Here is a 26,342-nt window from a genome sequence, read left to right as displayed (position 1 = left end):
CTTCGTGCCCTAGAACGGATATGATTCAGCTTACTTGTGCCTTGGAACGGATCTAGTGCAACTTGGATAAGCTTGGAATCAATCCAGAAGTAGCAGATCCGATCTCCAACTGTGGAATCGATCCAATGAAGCTTGGAATCGATCCAAGAAGTGGCGGATCCGATCCCTCCATGCGTGGATCGTGAGTTGCTGGAGTTGGCACATTGAGGAACTTTCTTGGCTCATGGGAGAGTGGATTGGAGAAGTTCTTGGCTCATGGGAGAGTGGAATCGATCCGTGATTTCGGATCCCATCCATAGTCGAAGCTGTTTTGTTGTGGGTGTATGAACTGTGTTCCTTTTTTGCAGGTGGTGTTCGACGATGGGGTACTGATCTTTGCATGCTCTCTCCAACAATACACCACATCATGGGAAGTGATGTACTGGTACTAATTTTTAAATTTCAAATAAAATGATATTCACAATTGCTTGATAAAATTTATTTCAATACTATGATTATAAATAATTTATCTTATTAATTTTTTTGTAAATTATTTATTTAAAGTGTATCATTAAATAAAAAATTTAAAAATTTATTAAACTCATACAAACACAAATTTATACTACTTATTACATAAGGGTAAAATGGTAAACTCTCTTTTAAATATATTAAAACATTTTTTTAATCTATTATATTAATCAAATCACTCACTAATTCTCACAAACTTTACTACTAAATTCACTTATAATCACCTTTAAATCTCTTTAAAAAAAACAACATACCATTCACTTTCAAATTCACTCAAACCCATCCTCTCCCCCTCTCTCTCAAATCCATCTTTGGAAGTGAACAAAGCCTAAGGGACCAAAAACATATTTAAGCCAAAAAATAATTGCTTCATTGTAATACTCCATCCAAACACATCATAAGACAATAATGTTATGAGTCTTTATTATTATATAGTGTTTAACTTAGTCTATTTTATCCCATGTGAGACTTTTGATTCACACTTGGACTATTCCCAATAATCTCTCCTCAAGGATGAGTTCTTTTTTATTTTTTATTTTTTTTCCTATGATATATTTTCCTTCATGTGTATGGTGACCCCCTTTTTGGTTGTGATTATGCAGTCAGTTACTTCGGTGAACCCTTCTTGGTTATGATTATGCGGTCAGTCACCCGAACCATCAGCTCTATATCACTGATGGGTTATATTTTTTCATATATGGATTATGGTTATTTGAGAGGTTGTGGTTCTATATATATTTGACATTAGTCTTATGCATATAAGACATTTGACACCATTTTTACCCCAAAACTTTAAGACAATGGTGTTATGGTTCTTTATTCTTATATAATGTTTAACTCGTCTATTCTATTCAATGTAAAACTTTTGACTTACACTTAGGCTATTTCCAACTGTCTATACCCCCGAGTCTAGATTAAATTGAATCGAGATGTATTTGTCCCTAATTGAGACTGAAATGTACCTTAGACTCAACTGACACATCATCAGACAAATCTCGAGTTCGGATTCTATTATGAGTAGTCTTAACTTAATTTTCTTTATTTGTACAGACTATTAGTATATTAACAATATTATATAGAAGTAATATTATATTAATATTGATATTCTTTATCTTAAAGATCTATTATAAAATATATTTTAGGTATAATTACTGATTTGGTACCCCAACTTTTTCGTTAAGTTCAATTTGGTACTCAAACTTTTGGTTTGTTCAATTTAATACCCCAATTTTCTAAAGAGATTCAATTTGGTCTTCTCCGTTAAGTTGGAATTAACACTGTATCCCTACAGGACATGTGTCAAGCCATGAAATTTTATTTTATTTTTTTTTCAATTTTTTTTTTCAAAAAATTTTAAAAGTGCCACGTGTCAGTTTATCATCGTGCCACGTGTCAGCTTACAATCATGCATGTGGTCGTGTAATAGTTGTTTTTAATTTAATACCCTAATTTAAATTTTTGGTTCAATTTAGTACCCCAATTTTTTAAAATGATCAAATTTCGTCCTCTCCCATTTGAGACCAAATTAGTAAATACATGTTATAATTTCGTCCTCTCCCATTTGAGATCAATTTAGTACCCTATATATACATGTTACAATAACTTTTTCTAATATATACATCAAACCATTTCACCTAAATACTTAAATTATTTTATTTTTTACATTTTAACCTTTGTAATTTTTTACACATGAAATTTTTTATACTTGTAGAAAATAAAATAATTTGTATATTTAGGTGTAGTGATTTGATGTATAAATTCAAAACAATTATTTTAACATGTATATATAAATTATAATTAAACTTAGTTACTAATTTGGTCTCAAATTGGAAAGGATGAAATTGAATCATTTTAAAAAATTGAGGTACTAAATTGAACCAAAAATTTAAATTGGGGTACTAAATTGAAAACAACTATTATCACTGCCACGTGTCATGATTGTAAGCTGTCATGTGATACGATGATAAACTAACACGAGACAGTTTAAAATTTTTTTGAAAAAAAATAAATTATTTTGAAAAAAATAATTTTAAAAAAAAATTAAAAAAATTAAAAAATTCCATGGCTTGACACGTGTCCTGTAAAAAAAATGATTTTTTTAAAAAAGAAATTTAAAAAATTTAAAAATTTCATGGCTTGACACGTGTCCTGTACGGACACGGTGTTAACTCCAACTTAACGGAGATGACCAAATTAAATCTCTTTAGAAAATTGGGGTATTAAATTGAACAAACCAAAAATTTGGGTACCAAATTGAACTTAACAAAAAAATTGAGGTACCAAATCAGTAATTATACCTATATTTTAATTATATTATTTCACTATTCATAATGTTAATAAATTAATACATAAAAGTATTTTCTATTAATTTTTTTTTTCAGAATCTTGTTTGATCTCATTTACATATTAGTTTAGTTTAAGAAATTAATTTCATTTTTCTTAATTTATTTCTCCTAATAGTACTTAGGGACAAATTTTACCTTTCATGGGCCAAAAGAAGGGCTTTCCAAACTTTGACAGCTATTTAAATTTCTTGGGTCCAAATTTGCTAACACAAACTTATTAAAAAGTAAAACTTTACCTTTTAAAAACCTACCTTTCACCTATTGTCCAAAATAATTGACAATGTTAGAAGGCGCATATGATTAAACCCTAAAAAAAGGCTAAAAGCAAAAACAAGTAATGTTGCGAGTCCGTAAACCGTAATAGTGAAAGGGGAAAGTTAATCCATATATATTCATTACAAGAAATCAACATCAGTAACAACAAACAGACCTCATTGCTTAAACCTGAAAAGCAGTAAGGTGAGAGATCTATCTCAAGAAACAACATGATTAGTAAAAAGAATAGTCCTATTGTAAACTATAAAAAATAAAGATAAAGATAGCTCCTACTTTTTTACATTTGTAGGAAAAACAGCCATTTTGCAAACAGGATCATTAGTCCTCCAACACAATCAAAGAATATCCTACACTAGCCATATATATTATATATTATGTGCAATGATTTAGCTCATTCCACTGCAGTATTGGGGCTGGCCAAAGTTAGATTTCAACATCAACTCGGGTTCTGATGGGCTTCAGCTTAATACCTAAACTCTCAGGGGAGAGGAGTTCTGGTGCTATGCATGAATGACTAGAGGGGCTTGCTGGGTTTGACCCATTGCTGGAAGAGGAAGCACCATGTGTTTGTCTGTGGTAGCCATAACCCATTAGGAAACACTCCAGTGGTGTTATCATGGAATTTGGGTGCTCTTCTGTTACTAATGAACCACAAGCTTCAACCTGAGCATGAATATTAAATTCACCATGTTATTTCTACTAGATTATATATATGTTGACTTATATAATGAATGGATTATATTATCTACCTCAACAAGCGCACAGTTTCTGTTGTCCATTTTTGTGCTCATGTACACAGATTCTGCATGGAATGGACTGCTCTCTCCTGCAAATATAAGTGTCTTACATTGCAGTTCCTTCAGACCCTCAGTGAGGTCATGCCTTCTGCAAGAAGTTAACCGTGGTAAAAAATCACAGAAACAATAATTTTTATAACATGCCGGTTCAAATTCTAGTTGTAGAAAACAATGTTCTAACAACTTAAGTGAACTTCATAAACAACTTACGCATTGATTGCTTGGAGAAATCGCATAACATTCAAACTTTGTCTTTCATCTAGAAGCTGCAATATGGCATCAGAAAAGACGATCAGCTAGTGAGAGTTCTACAGATACAAATTATGCAAGTACTCAAGGAAAATTAAGTGTACTAGTTGTTACTAAAACTGAAATATTCATACCCTTCGGCATGTTAGTATTATGTCCGATTCTGCTCCCTGAACATTGCCCCTAAGTTCCTATAACAAATGCAGAGAAGTAATAAAATATACAGCAACGATTCCACCTTCACAAAGAGGGATGAGGGAAAGCATGGGAAAAATACCTTACTGAAGTAACGTTGCAGAAGACATTCCTTCAGTAAACCGCACATACCATAAAAGTATAATAAATTCATCAACACCTGCATGAATGGTATAAAAAAAATCTTAGGCAGACCTTATATTTACAAGGGTAATGAGTTCTTTTTAATTTTTTGGTTGCTTTAAAAGTTTCAAGCTTCTATGAAATTGGGATATGATGACCAATTATGCTGACATTGGACTTATTGCTATGTCAGACACACATGATAGACTTAAGTTTTCTTAATGTTCTGTAGCATACAAAAAAGGTGCGCATCCTTGACAGTTAATGTTTTACTAAACGCCTTAATCCAGATACAAATACTTCAGTAGACAACATAAGATAAAAGAAAAAGATAACAGAGATATTAAACCTTGTTGTATAGCCATTCAGTCCATGAAGGAGCTTTACAAATAGGTGAAACAAGAATCAGTCCAAGCACTCGTTCTTTGTATTTCATCTGTCAAATTAGAAAAAAGCACCACGGTTCACTACACTGGATTTTTATGGTAGATGAAGTTATAATTCACACATGGTAACTTACAGCAAATAGAGTGAGAACGTAAGCACCAGCTGTTACACCCAAGCACAGAACCTCCCTTAGCCTGATTTAAGAGGGTTTTGGATAAGGGTTAAAATCCTAAACCAAGTAAGAATATCAAAGAGGCTCGTTTCAGTAATCTAAAAATATATTCAACAACAAATACTTAAAGTTCCTTTACATAGACCTAAGACACATCCGCATCGATGCACAGAAAGATATCACTTTCTTCCTAGTAAAACATTAGGGGATATTTTGAACATCAGATGTTGAACATACCCAAAGAAATCAAGGACTTCTGCAATCTGGTCAGCAAGGTCATCGACGCAAAGCAATGGTTCATCAGAAGAAATGACATCAGCTCCCAACTGCAATAACTCTTAAACAAATGATAAGAGAGTCAAATTAGACACCAGGAGAAGAGAACACCCCAGACATTCTACATCCAAGTCAACTCTAATACGCAAGTTACATTCATTTTCACAACATTGAAAGGTGCCAAATAATTCATAATGTAAAAGGACAGAGTCACATAGAAAAGCCTATCTGCACATACATAACTCCGAACATGAAACTTGGAAAAAAAAGAACGAGAATGCAAATACCGACCTCATGCCCAGGAGCATCAATGTGATAAATGCAGAAGTTATGAAGCAACAAAGAAGCTGCATCTGGACAGAACAACAGTCCCTGGAAACAAGACACATCTGAAAAAAACCAAAATCATTCATATTCATATTCATATTGAATAGATTATAAACAATAAGCAAGAAAATAGAAACAAGAGATTACAATTGAGGGCGACGTCCGGGTAGGTTATGAGAGCGGGTTTTTCTTGATCTCCACATACAAGCACAGACAAAGAACCTTTACTTGTTTTCACCGTGCATTCCTGCAAAAGTATAATCTATGTTAAGTACATGGTTATCATAGAAACTCCATTACACCATGTCAAAACTTGGAGAAGAATAAAATGAAATCACGGTTCTCTTCACAGTTAGCACGTGATAAAGTGGCATTACCTTTCCTCCCAAAGGTATCAAATCAATGTCAATGGACACAGAGTCGCTTGACTCGCCCATGACTGCACTCTCTATACATGAAATGCTCACACACCTTAATAATACTGATGATGTTCGCAACCAGCCTCTCTTTTCTTCTCTTCTCTTCCCATTCGTCGGTGTCAAATTACTAGCACAACCTCCTTATTTCAAGGGAACCACACAACTGACCTTAGTAAATAGTCACAACTTATCACAGTACGAGAATTTACGGTCCTTGTACTGTGTCGTGTGTCCCTCAAGTCAGTGACCGTTGGAATGGGTTAAAAGACAATTATTTTAAAATTTAGTTCTTTATTTATTCATTTTCATTACCTTCGCGTTGCTGCTATTCAGAAATTAGTTGAGTCAATTTATATAGCATAGGTAGAAAATTCATTGTTCATTTTCAAGAGTTTTAATCAAATAATGTCTTACTCTCGTACCTAATAATTTTCACTTATGGTTTTGGTTAAAATATGTTGTTTTGCAGAATTTGTGTCTGAGCTGGCATGGGCATGGGTTTGAAGGAGAGAAGAGAAGAGTGTGAACATTAGCGGCGCACATGTGAGGGTAACTTATAGCATAATATATAAATAAATGAAATTGGAAAATGGTGGGGTTTTTGGTAATTTCACAAAGGTAGCATCATTATACAGCTGTAGGCCACCTGGAATTTTGTTCTCAGAGAAAGCTCTCCACTAACATATGATCAGACGCCAGCTCATTCATGTTTTTGGTACATCTATATTACTCCACCATTTAAATCTAATCAAAATTCTCCAAACATTTATATTTTAATAAGATATTTTAGACTAAATCCACTTTTTTTTTTCATTTTATCTATTTTCGTTCACAGTAGTGCATTCTGAAAATAATTATATTCCAAAGTTAAATAATTTCAAACAAAAATATTCTGAAAACGAAATGGAATAAACTATCTTTTTTAGTTTAATGTATATATTTATTTTGTGCGACTTTCTCACCAAGATTCTAATCTAACCATCCGGTTGGTAGTTCAGAATATAATTTTTTTCGTTCTTTATTTCACTAAAAGCAAGCAAGCCCCGCGATGTATATAAAATTTTGTTAATACATTGTTATTTTCCGCACAATTTCAAACCATTTTGCAAAAGGGACTCAATTTATAACATTTTTGCCTATGATGTTAATTGCGACATATATTTTAATGAATGAACGTTGCTGATTTGAAATTGTGTTGCAACAATCACTCCTGATTGGAAGGAGAGAGTGAATATTGTGATGGAGTTCACTGGGAAATGGAACTAACTAACTAGTTAGGCCATGCATGGTGATTGATTGGTCCGTGAAATGAAAAGGAACTGAACACGGCTTTTCCTTTATCCCGGTGATCACGGTCTCGTGACCAGCAACTTCCCATAAATATTCAAGCATATGGGTATGGAACCACGAACTCAAATACAAAACACTTTTCTTGTATTATAAATCAAATCAAATAAACAACCTTATTGCCATGTTACGTAAACATGTTGACTCTGCAATTCACATCATAAAATTCTCCTTACACAATGCCACAACTATTATTCCTTTTCTGTATCATTCAGATGCCTTTCTTTGTCCATTCTCAATTTGCAAGGCAAAATTGATGGAACACCAAGCTTAAACATGTATAATTCTTCGTTAAGCAACAAGGGCTGAGTAAAGTAACATAATGTGAAAATGTGGCTAGAAATGTAAGTATACGTTAGCAGTAGTTGATGATGTCGAGAGTGTTGACGTACAAAATTGCAGGATCAGCTTTCGTGGCGGCACGGATCAAGACCAGACGCTGTTTGTGTCTGTTCCGTGCAGTACAGACAGGACTTTTTTTTTTTTACCTAAAAAATTTCATTCAATTTTTTTATTTATTATAAATCATATTGTAACTATTTTCTAACTCTTTTTAAGTGAATCTTTGAAACTTTCATCTTTGAATTACATATGCATAACGGTTTATTCTTTCTGAGTTTTTAACGACCACGGTAAGATATATAAGTTTTCTCAAAAGTTTCATTTGTTGAACCTTTTTTTCTGGAACATGCACTGATGTCTTGTTCTCTCTTTTATTTTATTTTCTAAATTAGTTAGGTGAAAAAAATATGCACACCCTTCTACGTGCCCATTAAAAAAAGTTGCTCTTGTTTGTCAGTTTCTCTTTTTGTGTACCCATACCATCATTAAAAATAGAGGACAAATTCTACTTTTTACAAATTTTTGTACAGTAAATAAATAAGGAGAAAACAGAGAATATGTGTGATTAAATTGGTGATATGATAAAAAGAGTAACATCGCAAAAGATTAGTTCTAAAAATAGTATAACTCTTTCAAAAATTTCCACTGTAAAAGTGTCACAAAATATAAATGAAAAGAAAAAGCTATTTTTATGTCGAAAACTTTTGAAAAGTCACATAAAGTTTAGTCGTAAAAGTTGAGAATGTAGGTTTGGTCCTGAACTCGTCTTAGTCCAAATTGTCTTTGTCAATAAGAGGTTAAGTTGTTTTGATATTTTTTTATACCTTTTGCATTTTTTAAGAAAATTCTTGAATAGTTAACCATTTCAGTTGTGTAAAAAACCATTTTAAAAAAATTGTTTGAAAGAAACTTCAAATAAAAACCTTTCAAGTTCCTTGTTTCTCCTCTCTTTTCTTTTCTTGCCTATGTAATTTGTCCTCTTGTCGTCCACTCTTATCGTAGTCATTTCTTTTAATTTTAAAAGGTAAAAGATACTAAACAGTTTCTATTTTAATTTTGAAATTAGTATTATTCTTATTTTGAGATTTAATTTTAAACAAACAGAAAAGTGGACCAAATGACCAGGGAGGAATATGACTGAAAATTATATGACAAGCATGAGAGGAGGCTTTGTATTTCTTTAAATTATACAGCTTATTTTTTATTTTCAAAAGTTCAACATGCCTAACGTTTATTTAAATTTTTACTTTATACAACGTATTTTTTAATAACTTAATGAGCTTGTACCCTTATATAAATCAATGAATGTAAATTTTAAATGAAACAATAAAAAAATAAATATAAAAAAGATTATGCTAAAAGTAATAATATAATAATAATAATAACAATAGTATAGATCTTATATTTATCGAAATAGATATATTTGCAAAACTTAAATGAGTTAAAATAAGAAACTTTTAATCAAATATGTTTTTAAATTCTTAATCTAATTTATTCAATGACTATTTAACTTAAATGTGATGACTGTAAATAAAACATTCTCTTAAAACAGTGTAGCAGTCACCATTTTTTTCCTCCGACTAATGTAAGGTTGATTGTTATCACAGGAAGAACATTAAATAGATGGAAATTAAACTGGAAGATAACATGCACAAAAAAAGGGTAATCTCTGATACGAGCAAGATTTTAAAAGCAGTAGGACCGTGGCCAAATTTGGTAATGACACAAGATAACCGTACAGTGATAAATATGGAACATACAACTTACAAGTAAGAAACATAGAAGCATGAGTGCATGTGTATGAGTTTATTTATGAGGGATCAAAGCAGTAGCAGAGTAATAAGAGTGCTCGATGCACAAAGAATACACAAGTATGCAGAGTTTGCCTAGGTATTACAGTAAAAGCATAGGAACATCAAATATCACCTACTTTTACACCAACATTTCAAATCACCCGTTTCAAATATACATGCTCTATCACATTCCTCCTTTAAATCATTTCATGACACAATTTATAATGAATAATTGAATATAGAAACAAAGATGCAGAAAATCAAGAGGATGCATTGTCAGAAGAGATTTTCTTCTTCCATTAAGGACAACACTATATACAATCTCCAAAGTGACAACACCATTAGGTAGCTTCTCTTGCACATCTCCTATACATGTATAATGTACTTCCTCCTTACCTTTACATAGAAGAGAAAATTTCAACCAAGCGTTCATTAACAAATGTTCTTCCCATGTCAGCATCTACAGTCACGTTGGAAGATCAATACTGCTGAAAGTTATTTTATGGAATGAATATAAAGGAAAACATATGAGCTGTAATGTAAGTAAAACAAAAACTGCAGGTGATAGGGTATAAATAAATAACAGTAGTATAGTTTTCTGTTCTGTTTAGATTGTGGAATATTTCTTACACGAGCATCTGAAACAGCAGCCAAGTGTCTTACAAGAAATTTAACTGTTAAATTTATTCGTGTTGCTTAATTTGTTCGACAGAATCACACAGCAGACAGGCTGCAGGATGAAAATAAAACAAATTCTGGATTTAACTGTGAAGGAATACAAATCAGAGCTTCATATAGAGAGTCACGAATCAGATTTTAATATATTCTCAGGTTAATTAACAGATAGTTTGAGTAAAGACATCAATCACATGCCATGATTCATCTTCATATGGTATATAGAAAGATACCTGGTTTCTCAGCACGAAAATGAAAAATAAATAAATCAATATGTACCAAGATATCAGACATCACATCAGAGAGTAGAATATTCCACCAAGAGAAGGATTCCATAGCCCGATAATAGTGTGAGACTATCTTAGTTTCCTGAAATATAGTAAAGCTATGTGGATTATTATAACACAAGAAGAGATGTAAAGTATCATTCATTCTAATTCATCGTTCTCTTTCTCCCACATGCTACCTTCTTCTTCAACCTTAACTGCCCCTGGATTGTTATTGTATCTCCGTAGCAGATAATGAGCATTAGTATTTTGCAGGTTTATATCTGAAATAAGAAATCAAAAGAATATGTACTAGAATAACACAGAGCAAACTATGGACAAAGTGTTTTTGTAATAAAGATATCATAAAATTAACACTTGAAGATAAATATACAGCCAATTGGAGAAAAAAAATGTCCATGATCTGTTCAAATGCACAGATATATTGAGGTATGAATTTAAGGGTAGAAACGATACAACAAAAGTACTCATCTTTAATCAAGTGTAAAACAATCACATCGTTGATAACCCACAACTCACTAAATGGTCTGTTAGTATGGTGAGTATGGTGGATTTCTACAACTCTAGTCGTTCTTCCACGCGTATAAAATATGGGAGAAGCCAAGACCTTGTGACTTGGTCTCAGAAAACCTCTGAGAGAACGACCACTGCAGCACATTTGCATCAGAAAGGGGTTGCCCAGCCCACAATTTTTCCTCGGAAATGCATGTTCTGAACATAAAGACAGCATTTCCAAGAGATGTGCCAAAGAGCCAATTATAAACATCCCAGAAAACTTCAACTGCAAGGCCATCCACCAAGATGGTATGGTTTCCCCTAAACTTCCACTTCAGCCTCTTCACCTGCATCACCGTTTTGCTATCTATGCGAATGATGAGGCACGGATCAGACACCCCTGAAGTGTCACATTCTATGACAAGATCATGAATCTGACCATTGTCACAGAACACAGCCTTATTACCAAACATCTTCTTGCCAAAAACATGTTCTTTTTTGGCAACAAACACTGCATTAGAGGGTAATGGGATGGCACTGGACTTCTTGAAGGCCTCTTTCCTCAAATCTCCGAGAAGGAGAACCATTTGCCGATCTACAACTACTCCTACATAAAACCCCTCCAAGGGTTCAGGGCCAACACCAAATCTAGCAGAAGAAAGGTCCCAATACACATCAATCTTACAAGAATAAGCCTCTAAGCTCTTACTACCCCTTCTCTTGGAAAACACCCAGGGCTTGATATCCACCTTACACAGACACTGATTTGACGAATCATCGATCCCAACGCTGAGCCCTTGCCCCATCAAGCTCTTACTCCACGTGATGGTTATCAAGCAGCACTTACCTCTTATCCGGCATTGGTAAACGCAGATAACTAGATTCTGTGCAGTTTTGCTCGCGTTTGAAGATGAAGAATCTGCAACCTGAACTGCATTTTCACCAAAGCATGAAGGGAAGTCCTTCATTTTTTTCTTTCCTCAAACAGCAACCAACCACAACCGAATTCAATTTCGAACCTTTTTGGCAAACAGAACAAAAGTAGACAACAAATGTTCTCTCTCTCTCTCTCTCTCTCTCTCTCTAGCACACACACATAAACACACTCTCTCTATATATATCTGAGGATAAGGCAGAAGGTGCAGAGAGGTAAGAGAGAGTGTTACCTTGATGGATCAGAGATGCAGTACAAGGCATATCAGAGAGTGTTGAAGAGATGGGGTCTTAGATTGGAACCCATGATTCTATCCATCTGTTTTTGAGAGAAGAAGAGCGGAAGAGGCGCGTGCAGGTACAAGACAAATTTGGCGGAATGTAGAGAGTGAAAGGAGGTCACAGAGAAGAAGACAAAAAGCAGACTTGTTTCACTGTCAATGCCAAAAATCAATCTCCAAGAATTGATTTTTTTTGTTCAAAAACAAAAACAATGATAATAGTAGAGTGTGTGTGTGACTCTATTCTATGCCTACAATTATGGTTTAAGATTTAGCATAGAGGAAAAAAATAGACGGTGACAAGCCAAAGAAAAGAAGGGGACAATGCGGAAGAAAATGGTAACTGGGTGGAACTAGGAAGGCTGAATTGTGAGAGTTACTCTACACTGGTTAAAGTTAAGAGGGGAAAAGAAAGTTTTTTTTTTTTTTTCTCCTATGGTTTGTGTAGTTGCTTTTGCCCGACAAGCACACATGAACCAACAAGAGATTTCTCAATCAGAATAACAAAAATGAAATACTATTATTATGTTTAGAGTGAATAGTCAATGAATGTAAATTCCCTTTATTTGGCATGTATGTATTCAAAGGGAAGGAGAGTGAGTGAAAGGTTCAGGTTGAGAAGGAGTTCTTTGAAATTGGACCCCACACTCTCTTGTAAAAATCCAAGCTCCTTCTTCTCTACCCTTCTTATAAGTCATTTTTTTCATTTTTTATGATAGAAATTTAAGATGACCAGGAAGTTTCGCGTATAAATAATTAAAATGATATATATATATATATATATATATATATTATTTTATATATATAAAATAATATATGTAAATATATATATATATATTATTTTGCAGATTTTTAGTTAAAAGTAATATTCTAGTTTTATATATTGGTTTGTTTACCATTCATTGGTATTGAATCTTAGGTTTCTCTTCTTAACAAATTTTAAGTGTAAAACTTTAAGTCACATATTGGTCAGAAGACGAATAATATATAAATAAAATGATTTAGTTCACAACTTATTATTAATGTTGAATATTCTTGTATCTTCCATTCTCACAGTTCATCCAAACAACGTGAAATGTTTTGGTTTTTTATATGATCAAAAGTTCAAAATGAATTTAAACTTTTATATTAGATAAAAAAGAAATAATATATAAATAATAAAACATATAAATTTGTTTTTTATATAAATTTAAGTTTAATTACTATTTTGGTTCATATATTTCGGAATTTGATTCCTTTGGTTACAATATTTTTTTTTAAATCAAGTCATTTATTTGTTAAATTGATTAAATATGGTCTCTTATATTAAATTGACATTAACTATATTTAAAAGGTGACCACATATCAACCGAATAAAAAATTAATTAATAAGTTAGTCTCTTATTCCGTCAATGTCATTTTCCATGAATCCTGAGAACAAATTCAAAAGCAACAAGTGCATTCATGTGTCCACATCCGACGATGCAATAAACAAAATTTAAGATCTTATATATGTGATCTTAGATTTGAGGGAGTCGATCTTGGATCTCAAGGAGACCATTTCATTGAGATTGTAAAAAAAGATTTGAACTCACACATGACACATGATAAGCTCTTTACAATATTAACACTGATTTTGCAAAAAGTATCAGGTTATCTCTATTTATAAAATATAGAAACTCAATTAAATTAAAAAAAAATATAGTGATCAAAATAATAACTAAACATTTTAATAGACTAGTCCATGATAAGCTTCCAAATGGTCTTAATGTCAATTTTAAAAAAATCACATTAAATCGATGTATCATAAAATAAAACTCGATTAAAAAAAAAGTATTAAAACCAAAATAAATCTAAATCTAAAATATAAGATAAAAATAGTAATTAGTCCTATAAATTTATTCATAATTCACCTATCCTCTCGTTTAACCCACTAAAAAACATCACATATTTTTTCTTAAATTTTGTTAACACATACATTTTTAACAAATGAATGACTAAATTTGAAGGACAAGTGTCATCCAAGGATTTGTCATGCTGTGAAAATTGAACACAAATTTCTCCCATAAACTATCTTCTTAGAATGTTTAACCACCAATTAATTGTCCACATTATTGGGATCAAAGACCAATTTCTCCTTCTTACTTCTTCGTGGGCTACAACACCACATCACCAATGAAAGAAAATCCAGTTACATGCTCTGAAACCTATCTCACAACCACTGAAATGATTTTTACCTTTTATTTATTCAATTTATTTCCACATATGAACACTGTTTATTCGTATTTTTATTACGCTAAATTTAGCATATATTATGCTAATTCAGTTTTTTTTTCTCTTTAATTGATTTCATAGTGAAAATTTTATGTCATTGTATTCAATATTTGCTACAAATACAGAAAAAAATATATAATCACAAAAAATATTATGAACTTTGTATATTATTACAGATGAAATTAACATAAACTGTGCTTATCCTTTCAACATGGAATGATATTTTATTAAATAATAATAAGATAAATGATACTATGATTCATATTTTTTGACTTATATTCTTTATTTTCTGACGTGGTTTAATGTGAGCAAAATGTATCAGTATCGTTTATTTTGGAAGTCATGGTATAATTTTCCATGATGATATTCAAGGCAAGGGTGGCTCAAGAGTTTGGGAGGTCTAAAACAAATATAAAATAAGAAAAAACGAGGCATTTTATTTAAAAAATATTTTTTCAAGCTTTTTTTGATGCAAAATCATTTATTAACTTGTTATAATTAATTTCATTTAACATGTCTTCTTCAATCAATATTAAGTCTAATCCATTTAATCTTTTTTGAGACATTCTTTACATTATAATTGTTAACATTATTCTATAAGTTATATATGTATCTGTACAAGAAATATAATACTTTTATATGATTAAGAGTGTCAATTCTTTTATCATTTTCCAAACTTATAATTTCTCTTAACACATTTAATTATGAAAATAAATCAAATTCATCATTATCCAACAAATTATCATGTTTTAAAGATTTTTCAATGTTTAAGCATTTTTTAAATGTATAATTTATTGACTTTAATTTTTTAGCACTAATTAAAAATAAAAAATATCTTCGTATGTTTTAAAATTTTCAAATATAGTAATAAATGTGTGGAATCTAAAATATACAAAAAGTAATTAATTCTAAATGATTATTAAAGAGATTTTATAATTTCATTATCAATATTTTTATCAAATTATTTATTCTTGCATCCAATATGTTTTTCTCAAAACTTAGATTCTTCTCAACTTGATAGTTAGTTTTTTTTTTCCTAAACTTGAATTATTTTTTTATAAAAAAACTCAACTTTGAATTATGGTATAATTAATCTATTATCTATCAAAAGACCGACTCAAAATCTAATTAATAGTTTTGTAAAAAATGTCATTTTCACATGAAAAATATTTGCAAAAAAACTCTTGAAATTCGTAAACCGAAAGTATCGAAAAATAAAATTGAGCAAAGAGATGCATTTTTAATTTTAGTACAAATCTAAAACAGAATAAAAACTACAACAACACAAATAAAAAGAAAAAATATACTAACCAGAAATAAAGATGAAAAATTAGTATACACGAACAATATGAGATTGAAGAAATGTAATCTACCAAAACTATAAAAAAATGACTTTTAGAAAACAAGAAAACAAGAAAAGACAAAAAAATAAAAATATAAAAAAAGAAAATAGAATTATAGGACAATAAAAATAATTAATCATTCTTTTATTCGTAAACAAAATTATAATTTACTAAATAAATGTTTTAATTCGTTAATTATCATTTTTAATACTAATAAAATTAACATACACTAATAATAATTTAATTAAATTTTATTCTTAAAAATAATTTTATAATTAATGTAATAGAACTGTATTAGTAGTAAAATATTCTTAAGGCTTTTTTATCTCAAAAATAATTTTATAATTACTTTAATAAAGATATATTAGTACAAAAATATTATTTTGAGGATTTTTTTTTCTTAAAAATAATTTTATAATTAATTAATTAATAAAGAATTATTAGTAGTAAATTAATAGAGTAACTTTACTTATTTTATCCATGAGCGGCTCTGATTCAAGGACACTATTAAATTAATTTTTTGTTGTCGCGTGCATTATATTTACAAAAATCGATATATAACGATTTGATACTTAGTTTATATACAATACAACTAACACAGTTTAAAATTACTTGGATCGACCTATCAGGAATTCAGGTAACTGAGGTTTCATTCTGGTTGTTGTTTTATACTCACAAAAGTCAATAATATCTCTTACTCGACTATATAAAATTTCAAAAACATTCTCCAACATCACAAAGATTATCCAAGAAAATTATTGCTTCCCAAAAACAGTGTTAAAAAGTTAAACATAATTTAAATCGAATTATTTGGTGGTGAGGGTGTAAAGTATCCATCCAAAATGCGTTACTTGCAAGTGACTCTTCGTTATTTTTTATTTTTTTATTTATTTTTTACTCTTCGTTATGGGTGCAGATACATGCATAATTAATTATATTGTTTATGTATTGAATTGTTTACATAATGCCCATACCACATTTTCTGTCCTTCACCTGTTTGTGAAAAGTTGCAGCTCAAACCAGAACAACCTGAGCTCTTTTTATTCTATAATTCTCATTTTCTGTCGCATTTCACTATCTAAAATATTTTTTTGGATGAATAGAATTTTTATTCATGGAAAACCTCACAACTTAATTTTTATTTTAATGAGTTAGATGCTACTTGTGTAACCTTTAGATGCTTTTTCTTGCATTCTCATTACTTATTTCATTCCCACCAGACAGTTTTTTCAGGAACGATCAGTAGTTTCCAAAACGTGTTTCGCCTTACTGCACGCCATAGAAAGTTAGTTGTATCATTTCACTAGAAAATGAAAAAAAAAAATCAATAAATAGCAAATATAATCAACTCCAAATTATCATTTCTTCTTCTTTTCTTTTCGACCATGTAAAATTTTATAATTTGTTTTCATTTCTTGTTTCTTTTTTCTACTTGATTTTATTTGAATCAGTGACCTTTTTTTTAAGTTATTGTATCGTTGCCCTTCACTTACAGTTGTCTGGCTTGACTTTCCTTTTATAATGGCATGGCATCGCCACAAAAGTTGCGATCTCATAAACTTATCTGCATGCTCTGTGAGTGAGAAAGGAAAATAAAGTTAAAAAAGAGAATAAATTAGTACGTGACAACTGGATTTGTCCCCATATCAATTTATTTATATATTTATATTCTTGATAGAGAAGTTATATCGATGAGTACCATAACCTAAAAGAAAAAAAACATAGCATTTCTTCCTTTTTCATTCTGTCTTCCTTCTTTTCAATCAAGGGACAACTACCACTTACCCCATTGCTAACATAACATACCTTTCATCACAAAAAAAAAAAAAACACCGAGTCATTTTACATCATCAAAATCGACTTAGCTTAATGTTATATAAATTTAAATCCAATTGGTCGTCAACACACGGTTAAGTTTTTAAGGAAGAGTATTATCGTGGAGAACAAACACCAATGAGACCTGAGCTCAACTACGTTATTATCACTCTCAACCCAAAATCTTAAGATAATAGATTTATGAGTTTTTATTTTTATATATACTTCACTATATTTTCATTTCTAATCAGTATGAGACTTAAACTCACACTTAAATTTTTAACACGTACTATGTGGACCACTTGTATTCCTATATACACAATTTGTAAACATGAATTCAATTAATTAACATGTGTCAACTTTCTTCTTCATATAATGACAGCAACAAAAGGTTATTTATGTGATTCAACTAAATTCAAACATAATAAGGGAGAATCCTCTAAATTCAACTGAGTTTTTGTAAGCTATGGCTAGAGTAGTAGGTATTGGTGAGAAGTGACAAAAATGGACCATCCAACATAAATACTCGAGTTGTTCTATGTATGCAGTGCATACACACTGACACACGTTGTCGAAGAAAATATATGTCTAAAATAAAATGTGTGTGAATTTTTTAAATAATGAGTGTGTGTGGATTACACGAGTGAAAGAGGAGAGTTGATTAGGTTTACGAAAAAGTAAAGTGAGAGTGTTCTGAATTTTGCAATTATGTAATTAGTGTTTTTATTGTTCCAGTGGTGGACCGAGAGTGATGACTGCCATCATTATTATTCTACCTGTTTTTTTATATTGAGTATTGACAGATAGATAGGTTCTGCACTTCTACTTGTGTTCTGAACAAAATAAACATTTGTTCTAAAAGTCTCTCTCATAAATTTAATTAGAGCTATAATTGATTGAGCTGTTATTCTACAATAGAATCCAATTATGTTACATGTATACTTTAGGTGATCCTAAAATCTAATTTCTTCTTGTTGTCAAAGTTCTCCAATTATTTCATTTATAATGGAAATGTTTAAACCAATGTAATTTGTTATTGTAACGTGTTTTTCCCGGAAATTTCACGGACAGTGTCAGAGTTGATTAAAGATTTATACGAAAGTCTACCTACAAATTTCTTTTAACGCTTAAATCAAATACGAGTAAATAGATATAATGAACATTGATATTTTTCCAATATTAAATAAATGAATAATGTAAAAGTATAAAGCAGTATTGAGTATTAGAGTGAATACTGCAAGGACGTATTTACATATTTTGTTAACGGGTTATGTTAATATCTATAAACTTACGTATCTTTCTAATATTTCAAAAGTTATATCTATTATAATGACTCTTCTATTGTTGGGTTGCTTAAATAGTAACCAGCCAGTTTTTACTTCAATAATATTAAATTTGCTTTTATGCCGCTATTTATATATATATATATATATATATATATATATATATATATATATATATATATATATGGAGAGAGAAAATATGTTTAAAGACTATTAGAATCTATTGTATATGATTTTTTCTAAATATTTCAAAGTAAATCAAATATGAGAAATATGTTTGATATAAATTTTCAAAACAAAGACAAAGACTTCATTTATTGAACTAATAACTATTCAAAACTATAAGAGATAATTATAAATGACGAACTCATGCTCCTGAGCAACTGACTCCGTCTGTTCTTACATCTGCTCACATATTTATATACGATCTGGATAGGACAAAAGAACATGTAAGAATATTAAATAAATCTTTTACAATAACACCAGAAAACAAACTCAATGATTACTATTAGGCTTTTACAGAAATTACTACTAAAGTCTCACTCATCATAACACTCGTTACTTCCGGAAGATTAGTGTATTGAACGAACTTGTGAGATTCTGCACCTGTCATACTTACTATATCTGAGACCATCATTAGAGATGGATTAAAATGAAATAAAATCTAATTTGACAAGTCATGACAGAGTTAACTTCACTAGTTTCATAAGTATAATCGTCTTTCATGTCATATTATTTGCCATGTAAAGTCTCCTTAGACTCTTCCCACCTAGATATCATACTCTGTGTGAGTTAGATACTAGTAAAGTCAGGATAGTCTCAGTTTCAGAATTCTCTTTCAATACACTTTGATATCCTAAATAATGGTATTTTCCCTTGAAAATAGCCATAGAGAACCAAACTTTCATTTCTAAGCCAAGGAGAACATAAATAATTCAAACAAAATTTAAAGTTTTTCTAAAATTCCAGACCAAGCAGTTCAATGCCTCCCCCATGTTGTCTAACAGTGTTCAGAGCCGCTCAACCGTGACAGCAGAAAAAAAAAAGATTTTTTTCTAAACAAATAAAATTTTCCTTCTACCATAATATCATACTCATCTTATCAACATTATTATTTATAATTATAATATCAACCTCTCTAAATTACTTTTTTTCAACAATGTCAACATCACGTTTGGTCATAACAAATACAAAAACCCATAACAGATTAACATATCTGTTTTTTTTTTATCATCTGAATTTTTCATTCTATAACACATAATTCACACACTCCCTTTCCCCAAGAATCATTTTCTTTTAGTATTAATCAATATAATTCCCATTCAAACCCAATGCATACCGTTAAACAACTTAGTCATGTCATCACTCTACGAATCATCATCCATAAAAATATAGACCCACTCAAAACACAACACAGATACTTAAAATCACTCAAAAATTACATCAAATAAAAACTTCACAAAATATCATTTAAAGATTATGCAGTTATAAATTCTCATTTTAAAACAATTTAAATGATTAACTTCCCTTACCTTAAGGAAGACTCTTATCATTGTTCTCCTTTTACACAGTGTCTCCACTTACAATGGTCCTATATTCATAATCCCAAAGACTAAAATCGACAATTGAATAATGGTTTAAGGACCACGGCTAGATGAAGATGCATCTAGAAAACAGAAAAATCACAAACACTCAGAGAAAACTGCATGCACCAGAAAAATAAAGTTTCTCTATCAGGAGAGGAAAAATTGAACTTACCCTAATATGAAATTGATTGACTATTGTGTAGTAGAATTCTTGGATCTAATTGTTTTTATAACTTTAGATTTTCAAGAGATAAAATGCAAGAGGTCAAATTTACTAAGAAAGAAGGAGATTGAAAACTGAAAATGTAATGAGTTTATGTAAGCTACTTTTATGTAAGTCACTTCTGTTCTTTAAAAAGAACACCCTGTTTAAAAACTTTTAACTTTTATTTTATTTGTAATATATATAACATGCTATTAATAAGGAAAATAGAGTATTAATATAATAATATAATTCTACTCTTTGTAGAATCTATAATCAGGTTCTCACACTTTCTATTATTATAAAAAATGTGAACAATGATGTAAATAAGTGAAACACAAATACAAAAATAGATATGTATTGAACATATTTTGTAAATGGTCTACATAAGCCTATAATAATGCAAAAAGTCTTGTATAAAGAAGGTTTAATTAATCAGATGATACCCATTTTTATTTAGATATGTCAGATTGGTTTCTACTTTTATCAAAAATGTCAATTGTCAAGGTGAAAAAGATAATTAATAAAAAATGTGAAGAAATTAATAGTAAAAAGGAGAATTGTTCTCGAACTTAAATTTTACAATTTACACCAAAAAATTAATAATATTTATAGTGAGAAAATTAAAGAGAATGATAGGAGTTCGAGATTACCTGATAATTATTTGGAAGAAAAAAATAGAAAAACAAAATAGAGATGTAATTAAAAAATATATAATAAAGTTAAAAAAAAAAACGGGAGTAACAACATGATCCTCGGAGTTCATTGGAGTCCAAAAATGATGAGAAAGAAAGATGAAAGAAAAAAAATGAATAAATTATTAATTATACTTAGCCTCTTAAATATTTACAAAGCTGAATCTAGGTACTTTTACTTCATAAAGATCCACATGTTTCAGAAACTCGAGAGACTGATGTTTTAAACATGTTTTTTCTCGAAAACGCACCGTATCCGTGAAGTAAAAAGGAAAAAAGAAAAACGAAAAATCCCACATTGGCGTGGTGCAGTGCTCTAAAATAAAGGTTAATCAACCATTGGAAACGTGAACTTAGGGCAACCATTACTTTACATATATAAAAGAATGTCCATAGAAGAAGAAGAACACAAACACTATAGCCGCGCACTCTCTTCCTCGTACTCAAACCAAGCAACTGTTGGTGTTCCGAAATACATAACCAGAATGAGCATAGCGGTGGTGAACAGCCTCACCATAACGGAGTTCGTGAATGAGAAGGCGAAGTTTGACAGTTTCGTGGACGAGTGGTTTAAGACGGTGGACGAGAACGGCGATGGGAAGCTGTCGTGCGAGGAAATCCGTAGCGGGTTCGGGTTGCTTCTGCCGTTTGGTTCGGATCCTCCGCCACGGCAAGAGAATGAAGCGATATTCAAGAGGTTTGATGAAGATGGGAATGGCGCACTGGATCGAGAGGAGTTCAAGTCCTTGATGACAGAGATTATGAATGCTTTGGCTCGTGGAATCGGTGGCTCTCCCATCATTGTTGCTCTTGGAAAAGATAGCTTCCTCACCAAGCCTGTTCAGCATGAATTGGCCAGACTCTCTTCTTCGTGAATTTATGTTCTCGTTTTATTCTTTCTTTACTTATTCCTATTCTTTCTCTCATATGCTTCTTTAACTTAGATTTTTTTCTTCTCATATTTTGTTATCTTTTATTTCATTATTTGTCATCAGGAGATAAATAATTATAAAAGAGTGAATTTTTTTCTCCTCTTTGTTAAGCGGGTGATTAGTGCATTTTTAATTAAAACATTTAATTTGGTGACATGGGAGACGACCGTGTTGCCATGTGTTAACATGTGCTAACATCGACACATTTATGTTAGAAAAATAATTTTTTAACTGATGTTATGTTTTAAGTGGTTTTTCTGATTTTTCATTTTTTATTTTTAATATTTCAAAATTACTTAAAAGATGTAACATCATGTTGTAAGAGAAAGTTGTCAAGATTTAATAATCAAAATATCATTGTCTTTTATGTTAATATGTGGATACACACATGACAATATCGTTTGTCATATAAACAAATATTTAATGTTATTGTTACAAAACAACTAAATTCTAAATGAAGTTTAAGGAAAAAATGATTTAAAATTTGAAATAAATACAAAATTTAATTTTGTGTAAGGGACTAAACATATTTTATATATTTTATAAAATTAAAAATATTTTTTAATTTGAACTACAACGACTACAAAATTCAAATAAAGAATTAAGATAATAAAAAATTATACATAAAATGAATAATAATAAAAAAAATTAAATAAGTTAAAAGTTAGAATATAACTGAAATAACTTATAAGTTAGTAATTCTCAAAATTGCTTACTTTGAAATACTTATCATTTTTTCCGTGTTGGTCGATCTAATTTATAGGTAACTTACAATTGTGTTGATCAAACTAATAAATAAATTTATCGTATTTTCTTAGAAAAAAGAGAAGAAAAAAAAAAGACAATTTGATCTAGTGAAAAAAAAACTTATAAGTGTATAACGTGAAAAAAAAAGACAATTAAAATATATATATATATATATATATATATATATATATATATATATATATATATATATATATATATATATATAATATTTTATGGATGATACAAAGTCCAAATCGAAAAGGCTATATGAATATAACTTATAAGTGTATAACGTGTTACACGAGCAAACAAAGATTAATATAAAACGCACCAACATCTGTCTATTGAATCTTTGAATAATTTGAATAATTTACGGTCAGAAATCAAACTGCTTATACTATTGTAAGAAAAAGCTAAAAGAGTGATCATATATATATATATATATATATATATATATATATATATATATATATATATATATATATATATATAAAATTTGTAAATAATATAATCAATGACTAATTTATACAAGTATAATATGCACTCTACTGAACTAGAGCCATGAATAGTTATACAATTTTCTCTAGCAAAAACATGTATATATTTTTTTCTCCATAAACATGAAAGTATTTCATAGTTGGGAGAATGTGCACAATTAGTTTTGTCGGAGGTACATAAAAGGGCAGAAAAACAGTACTCGTGGTTGGAAATGCTTCTGCTGGAGGAGCTAGAAATGAGAAAGTAGAGCACTATATAATAATAAAAACCTATAAACCCATTGCCTTAAGGTTTTGGGTTGAAAGTGGTGTCAATTCCTGATATGGTTGGGTTCAAGTCTCATTGGTGTTGTATCTCTCCAGTGAAAACCCATCCTTTGTAAACTTAACAAGTGGTATCAGAGCCGATGATTAAAACCGGTTCAGACGAATGTAGTATGGTCCTAGTAGTGTCCCGTTAAGAAAAGAATGATGGTACAGAAAAAGGTAGAAAATGAGTGATTCCGCTTAGTCCCAGCGAAGGTGTGGAACTTGTCAATGTTGACATCAAAGGGTTTAACCTAGTCTATGGTGATTTTAGATTTGAGGAAGGCCAACATTGTTGAAGTTGCCTTTAGTACTTGTCTCATCTTCTTGAATGTGTCTTATATTTTGGATTCGGATGAAGTCCCAATTCATTTAAGAAATAATTCAACTAAGAAATGGTAACGACAAGAGTTGTATTGAGGAATAAAACTCTATCATTATTTTGATATATTACATTTTTTTATAAAGTGTAACAACAAAATTAATACATACTTTAAAATAGAAAATAAAATATAATTTTAGTTGATAATATGTGATCAAAACATATCTATGTACGCTGATTAATAGAAAAAGAAAAATTAGATATTGTGAAAAGTCAGTTCTCATTATCGACCCTTTAACTTCGTGCGAAAACAAAAGACACGATCATTTTATGTGGAACGCTTGTGATATTCAAAGTTGAAACAGCATAAAAGGGATTTATGACATCTCATTTAATTTGAAGGGAAGTGAGAGGAGTATGTTTGAGAAGAAAACGGCCTAAGGCATAAAGTAGTTGTTAATTCTATCCTTTTCATTGGTTAATTTGAATGACTTGGAAAGTTGAAGAGCCCAAGTGCAACCCAGCTCAGCAGCACACATACGAGGAACAGAAGGCTTTTTAAGGTCAAAGGCGCAAATCAAGGAAGCCAACAAAACTGTATGTGAAAGGCTAACACATAAAGCCTCATCTTCTCTCTCTTTTTCTTTTTAATATCAACCAACCCTTGCATTTTCATTATTACTTCTATACTTTTCCCAACATCTCAAAACAACACAACCTTAAACATTCAACAAAATTTCCCACCCAACACATAAAACCAACACACACACTACATGGTTTGAGAAACCAACCAAACATTAACTACATGGTTTGAGAAACACACACACACACAGTTCCAAGAAGGAAGAAACAACACAACATGATCCCAGCTTGTTTCAGCCAACCCAACACACCTCCCAGTTCAAGCACCACTCAAGCGCCACAAAACCTGGTAACCTGCATATACCAAACTCAACTTTGCAACTCCCTCACCTACCTTACACTCACCTGGTTCAGAACACTTCTCTCTCACTCTTTAACCATTTACGCTCCTCACACCTTCTCTATCACCATCACTCTTAACCCTTCAACCCTCTCCTTCTTCCGAACTCGACCAGGATCCAAGTCCATCTACCTCACGCGCCCCCACAAACGTTCTCACAAAATCAAGCTTCATTGGGACTTCTCTGGAGCACTGTTCAGTACTCGAAACTCGGCTGAGCCTGAGTCATGCTTCTACCTTGCAATCTGCTGCAATGGCAAGGTTGAATTCTTTCTGGGTGACCTTTTTCGTATTCTTCCGTTGCAGCTTTCAACTCACCAAACGGGCGACCAAACTCTTGTGTCCAGAAGGGAGCACGTGTTTGGAAGCACGAGTTACGTGTCAAGGGGTGAGTTCTTGGGTTCCAAACGTGAAATAGAGATTGAATTATGCAGTGGAGAAGTGCTGAGGGTGAAAATGGATGGTCAGGTTTGCTTGGTGGTGAAAAGGCTGGCGTGGAAATTCAGAGGCAACGAGAAAATCTTCATCGATGGTGTTGAAGTAGAGTTCTACTGGGACGTGTTGAGTTGGGTGGTTGATAGTGAAAACGGCAATGGCTATGGCGTTTTTGTGTTTCAAGTAGGTGATGGTGGCGCAGTGTGGCCTGAAATGGTGGGGCCGGAGAAGAAGTTGATGAAGAAGAGGTTGGTGGGACCCACTATGACGTCGTCAATTGCGACACTGTCTCCGACGAACTCTGGTGTGTTGCAGTGGACGGAGGAGAGCAGCGATGGAGGAAGGAGCTCGTGCTCTTCATCAACTAGGTCGTGTGGGAGCAGTAACGGTGGTTTCTCTTTGTTACTCTACGCTTGGAGAAGAGACTGAACTCTGAAATTTTGTAACAGGATTGGTTCATTGTTCTTTTGCAAATTCATGAGTTCACTTATGAAATTGATTTTGAACTTGCCTTGGATTGTAGCTCAGCTTTCTGTATATCTTGTACAGTTATTTTATTTTTCTTAAGTTGTCTTCAAGTAGTATGAACAAAATAGCTCAATGGTTATCTGTTTCTATTCCTCTACATCCTGGTCTTAACTCCTCGGAATCCGCATTGCTGCATAAGGAGTGTTGTTTGGTCAAAAAGTAAGTACAGAGCCTTCATAATTCTCAAATG

General features: G+C 31.2%; 4 protein-coding genes and 1 long non-coding RNA gene across 5 annotated transcripts; 2 read left to right on the top strand and 3 right to left on the bottom strand.

Moving 5' to 3' along the window:
• Nucleotides 1-3,203: 3,203 nt before the first annotated feature.
• On the bottom strand, nucleotides 3,204-6,280 carry LOC114190390 (protein NDL2-like). Its single transcript, XM_028079248.1, has 11 exons — nucleotides 6,032-6,280; nucleotides 5,802-5,901; nucleotides 5,619-5,716; nucleotides 5,289-5,377; nucleotides 5,013-5,073; nucleotides 4,842-4,928; nucleotides 4,452-4,529; nucleotides 4,309-4,365; nucleotides 4,136-4,191; nucleotides 3,878-4,013; nucleotides 3,204-3,791 (listed from the first exon to the last, which is right to left on the bottom strand). Exons 1-11 carry the CDS (start codon nucleotides 6,089-6,091, stop codon nucleotides 3,552-3,554), a joined length of 1,062 nt encoding a protein of 353 aa, XP_027935049.1. The 5' UTR covers nucleotides 6,092-6,280; the 3' UTR covers nucleotides 3,204-3,551.
• Nucleotides 6,281-9,674: 3,394 nt separating this feature from the next.
• On the bottom strand, nucleotides 9,675-12,690 carry LOC114189503. Its single transcript, XR_003605684.1, has 3 exons — nucleotides 12,179-12,690; nucleotides 10,697-10,780; nucleotides 9,675-10,599 (listed from the first exon to the last, which is right to left on the bottom strand). It is a non-coding gene; the product is annotated as an uncharacterized LOC114189503 (long non-coding RNA).
• Nucleotides 10,902-12,182, bottom strand: LOC114189502. The gene has a single exon (XM_028078081.1). It carries the CDS (start codon nucleotides 11,978-11,980, stop codon nucleotides 11,081-11,083), a length of 900 nt encoding a protein of 299 aa, XP_027933882.1. The 5' UTR covers nucleotides 11,981-12,182; the 3' UTR covers nucleotides 10,902-11,080.
• A 9,071-nt stretch (nucleotides 12,691-21,761) lies between the features above and the next one.
• On the top strand, nucleotides 21,762-22,393 carry LOC114192756. The gene has a single exon (XM_028082563.1). The coding sequence runs from the start codon at nucleotides 21,790-21,792 to the stop codon at nucleotides 22,276-22,278; it is 489 nt and encodes a 162-aa protein (XP_027938364.1). The 5' UTR covers nucleotides 21,762-21,789; the 3' UTR covers nucleotides 22,279-22,393.
• Nucleotides 22,394-24,795: 2,402 nt separating this feature from the next.
• Nucleotides 24,796-26,119, top strand: LOC114192624. The gene has a single exon (XM_028082403.1). It carries the CDS (start codon nucleotides 25,067-25,069, stop codon nucleotides 26,051-26,053), a length of 987 nt encoding a protein of 328 aa, XP_027938204.1. The 5' UTR covers nucleotides 24,796-25,066; the 3' UTR covers nucleotides 26,054-26,119.
• The last annotated feature ends 223 nt before the right edge of the window (nucleotides 26,120-26,342 follow it).

Source organism: Vigna unguiculata, chromosome 7 (assembly GCF_004118075.2).
Source record: "Vigna unguiculata cultivar IT97K-499-35 chromosome 7, ASM411807v1, whole genome shotgun sequence".
NCBI classification, from domain to species: domain Eukaryota; kingdom Viridiplantae; phylum Streptophyta; class Magnoliopsida; order Fabales; family Fabaceae; genus Vigna; species Vigna unguiculata.
The sequence above is the reverse complement of the archived record's forward strand: the minus strand, read 5'-3'. Positions and strand labels throughout refer to the sequence as shown.

What these genes read in the sequence shown, in the direction of transcription:
- LOC114192624 (XM_028082403.1), top strand. Translation starts at nt 25,067, where the DNA reads ATGATCCCAGCTTGTTTCAGCCAACCCAACACACCTCCCAGTTCAAGC.
- LOC114192756 (XM_028082563.1), top strand. Translation starts at nt 21,790, where the DNA reads ATGTCCATAGAAGAAGAAGAACACAAACACTATAGCCGCGCACTCTCT.
- LOC114190390 (XM_028079248.1), bottom strand. Translation starts at nt 6,091, where the DNA reads ATGGGCGAGTCAAGCGACTCTGTGTCCATTGACATTGATTTGATACCT. An exon ending in GAAGTCCTTGATTTCTTTGG is followed by an intron (nt 5,074 to 5,288) that starts GTATGTTCAACA and finishes CTCTTAAATCAG; the next exon opens with GCTAAGGGAGGTTCTGTGCT. An exon ending in GAAACTGTGCGCTTGTTGAG is followed by an intron (nt 3,792 to 3,877) that starts GTAGATAATATA and finishes ATTCATGCTCAG; the next exon opens with GTTGAAGCTTGTGGTTCATT.
- LOC114189502 (XM_028078081.1), bottom strand. Translation starts at nt 11,980, where the DNA reads ATGAAGGACTTCCCTTCATGCTTTGGTGAAAATGCAGTTCAGGTTGCA.